Below are 3910 nucleotides of genomic sequence, written 5' to 3' on the forward strand. Positions count from 1 at the left end.
CTCGTTAACTAGATGTAGTTTAAAACAAAACCTAAATAACTGATTGCATGTTTCTTGAATTAGAGTTGCTTTATTAAGGTAAAGTACGTAGATAGTCAATCCTCGTGAAGTAATACTTTATTAGTCATTTTATTAATTGTAACTATCCATCCACTTACAGCATAAATCGACTAGTTTTTTACACCGTCGATGGTGACTACTAAATTTAGCTTTAATTCCATTTTCAGGTGATCAACTGTTAAATTATTTTTTCAGGGAACAAGGAAAGCAGCAATATAACAAAATGGGCGACAACGGAAACTACATTAGTAGGGTATTACATTCATAAAATATAGAAGAAGAAGAAGATATTCTTGTTTCTTTGAAAATGATAAGTTTAGCTTAAAAGACTAGTAACAACATAAAAAGAGATCCCAAAACTTCTAAAACAGAAAAGACATTTAAACTTTGAGCGTCCTCTTCTATTATCATGCCAATGTTATGAGGTGCTAACCGGATCTATAAACGGCTTGCTTCCCATACAGGCGTATAAAACTTCCATCGTCCCAAAACTCATGCAACCAAAAGAACTCATTCGACTGAGTAGAAACTGTCAATGATTCTCATCAGACGAGTCATTCGTGTGAGCAGGCATTTATATCACATTCATGCTCTACCAGAAACAATTTCGTGTTCATCCTCCATGGTTTTTTAGTCGTTTTTGACAGAATCGCCTGTTACTGGTAATCTGAGAAGACCACTGTCTACAAAGGGCTGCAACTCTTCTTTTGCCAGCTCTTTTATCTTGGAATCCGAGGTTTCCAAATATGCGTTAATGATCTTGGAACTACAAATAAAGGCGATCTCATTTTCAGGGCTTTTGTCTACTTACGATCTTTGACAATTTAACAAGGAAAATGTTTGATTAAGAAAGTCTCACCTATGTCCTTCGACCCAGGTCGCACATTTCCCTTTTAGAGCTTTTTCCCACAGAGTCGAAGCAAAAGCAGGACAGTCGAGAACAAGTTTTCTTATAGTCCTGCTTGAATGGAACTGCTCGAGAATATGCTCCTCTTCTGCATTGTCCAGCTTAGGCTGAACAGCGAGTGAAACTATAGCTTCATGCAAAAAGGATAACTTTTCATCCAAAATTGGATGGAGGATACCATCAGCACCTCCAACAGCAACCTACATGTAATTACGAGATTGATTCAAGTCAATGATTCATAGGCTACCAAAATAATTGAAGCCAAAAAATAACTTGGAGACTGAAGGAAGATCAGATTAGATAAACAAAATGAAGCAAATCCCAATCCAAGAAGGGAAGAATCGTGTATTGATGCATAATGAAATACAAATATGCAATTTTATCATAGATGCCTTTTAAAGAAAGCTTCAAGTGAAATTCACAAGTGACATTCAATGGATGTTAAATTATCCCACTTAGCGAACTCACAAAAAAAGAGGATTTCACAGAGCAATTTCGGGGATTTTATTGTCTATGTTATATACTGGCTATTTTATCGTACACTATTTATCAGAAAATTCACAATTTAAAACATCATTTTGCTTTGTGCGCTCATTTGGTTCTCTAGAAGAGAGATCTACTTACATCTAAAAAGTGATTCGTTACTAGTCAAGAGCATATTGGATGGACACGGAGCGTCCTCCATATTGCTTACTCTGTTAAGCCTTTTTCCCTATTTTGTTGGATCATTTTTCAAAAAACGAACTTTTAATGTAGCACGTCGGTTTTGTTTAAGTCATTTATAAACAGCCTGATCCAAGACAGCTAGCGGGGCAAATTGTTGAAAACTCAGAAAACTGTGCTCTGGTGAGATACGCCACCACTGAGGATTTCCATCAGGCATCATATGAAGGCAATGTAAGTTTAGTTCGTTTCCTCCTATGCGTTAGTGTGCACTTATAGATTCTTTTATCTTATAAAAGAGAACCAATAAGCTATCAGGTATCTAGGTATTTTCCCTTCAAAACAGCAACGGATTATGCAAAGGTTGCAGATTATAATGAGGACTGATGGGCTACAGGATAACTACCTCATATATGATCTCTTTCCCAAATTTAGACCTCAGTAACTCTCCTGCCATTTCATGGCACGCATCAATGAGCGTTTGTTTATTAATATTAAATATTTATTTATTTTAATTAATTATTCATTACATATTTGAGGGAGCTATTAGTCACCAATCGCATGTGATGACACGAGCTATATGAGTTTCTGCCAAAATACGAAATAAATGAATAAGCCCAAAATCCAAGGTAAAATATGAACAGCATCAGTTCAACAGTCATATCACGTTGTAAATAAGCTAGATAATTTTAACTAGTTGAAAAGCAAACAGCAGAAGCAACATTGCTATAGATTCAAGGTGGAAAATGGCTGCTCCCAATGGAAAACGAGAAAACAGTAATTCCCGACTTATAGCGGTTGCCACTCTATCTGGGTCAAAGGATCCGTTACTTTATCAACTGAAGACATTGATTGTCAACGGAGGCCCCCGTTTGATTCCCCTTTTTTTTCAAAATGTATTTTTCTCTTTCTTCTTTTCAACCACACATTCTTCATTAAAATAATATTACACGTAAATCAAAAAAAATTCCTTATTTTTCACCTACACATTCTTCATTGATCTAGTATTCTAAAATTCATTTTTCCCTAAAAATGAGTATCAAACACCCCGACAATATAAAAATTGGCTCTCACCGAATAATTGAGAATTAAGTAGATTAACAACAATGAATTTGAGATCCTATTGCCCTTTTTTGTCATTCGATTAATTTCAAGAATTTTCATACTTGGTTTAATTGCTTGTTTTACTCGTTAACTAGATGTAGTTTAAAACAAAACCTAAATAACTGATTGCATGTTTCTTGAATTAGAGTTGCTTTATTAAGGTAAAGTACGTAGATAATCAATCCTCGTGAAGTAATACTTTATTAGTCATTTTATTAATTGTAACTATCCATCCACTTACAGCATAAATCGACTAGTTTTTTACACCGTCGATGGTGACTACTAAATTTAGCTTTAATTCCATTTTCAGGTGATCAACTGTTAAATTATTTTTTCAGGGAACAAGGAAAGCAGCAATATAACAAAATGGGCGACAACGGAAACTACATTAGTAGGGTATTACATTCATAAAATATAAAAGAAGAAGAAGATATTCTTGTTTCTTTGAAAATGATAAGTTTAGCTTAAAAGACTAGTAACAACATAAAAAGAGATCCCAAAACTTCTAAAACAGAAAAGACATTTAAACTTTGAGCGTCCTCTTCTATTATCATGCCAATGTTATGAGGTGCTAACCGGATCTATAAACGGCTTGCTTCCCATACAGGCGTATAAAACTTCCATCGTCCCAAAACTCATGCAACCAAAAGAACTCATTCGACTGAGTAGAAACTGTCAATGATTCTCATCAGACGAGTCATTCGTGTGAGCAGGCATTTATATCACATTCATGCTCTACCAGAAACAATTTCGTGTTCATCCTCCATGGTTTTTTAGTCGTTTTTGACAGAATCGCCTGTTACTGGTAATCTGAGAAGACCACTGTCTACAAAGGGCTGCAACTCTTCTTTTGCCAGCTCTTTTATCTTGGAATCCGAGGTTTCCAAATATGCGTTAATGATCTTGGAACTACAAATAAAGGCGATCTCATTTTCAGGGCTTTTGTCTACTTACGATCTTTGACAATTTAACAAGGAAAATGTTTGATTAAGAAAGTCTCACCTATGTCCTTCGACCCAGGTCGCACATTTCCCTTTTAGAGCTTTTTCCCACAGAGTCGAAGCAAAAGCAGGACAGTCGAGAACAAGTTTTCTTATAGTCCTGCTTGAATGGAACTGCTCGAGAATATGCTCCTCTTCTGCATTGTCCAGCTTAGGCTGAACAGCGAGTGAAACT

At 35.7% G+C, this 3910-nt stretch overlaps 1 protein-coding gene and 1 long non-coding RNA gene across 2 annotated transcripts in view; both read right to left on the minus strand.

Moving 5' to 3' along the window:
* Positions 1-276: 276 nt before the first annotated feature.
* LOC111392806 (pumilio homolog 24-like) overlaps positions 277-3910 on the minus strand; it is an 11333-nt gene continuing 7699 nt past the window's right edge. Inside the window, exons 8-14 of the mRNA XM_023018203.1 lie at positions 3737-3908; positions 3531-3643; positions 3311-3406; positions 2341-2440; positions 2037-2106; positions 920-1167; positions 277-826 (exon numbers count right to left, since the gene is read on the minus strand). Coding sequence (XP_022873971.1) covers positions 691-826; positions 920-1167; positions 2037-2106; positions 2341-2440; positions 3311-3406; positions 3531-3643; positions 3737-3908 — 935 coding nt within the window. The 3' untranslated portion in view covers positions 277-690. The remainder of the gene's footprint in view (positions 827-919; positions 1168-2036; positions 2107-2340; positions 2441-3310; positions 3407-3530; positions 3644-3736; positions 3909-3910) is intronic.
* LOC111393396 lies at positions 3116-3904 on the minus strand. The gene is made up of 2 exons (XR_002702413.1): positions 3737-3904; positions 3116-3643 (listed from the first exon to the last, which is right to left on the minus strand). It is a non-coding gene; the product is annotated as an uncharacterized LOC111393396 (long non-coding RNA).

This window comes from Olea europaea, chromosome 4, assembly GCF_002742605.1.
Source record: "Olea europaea var. sylvestris chromosome 4, O_europaea_v1, whole genome shotgun sequence".
Taxonomy (NCBI): domain Eukaryota; kingdom Viridiplantae; phylum Streptophyta; class Magnoliopsida; order Lamiales; family Oleaceae; genus Olea; species Olea europaea.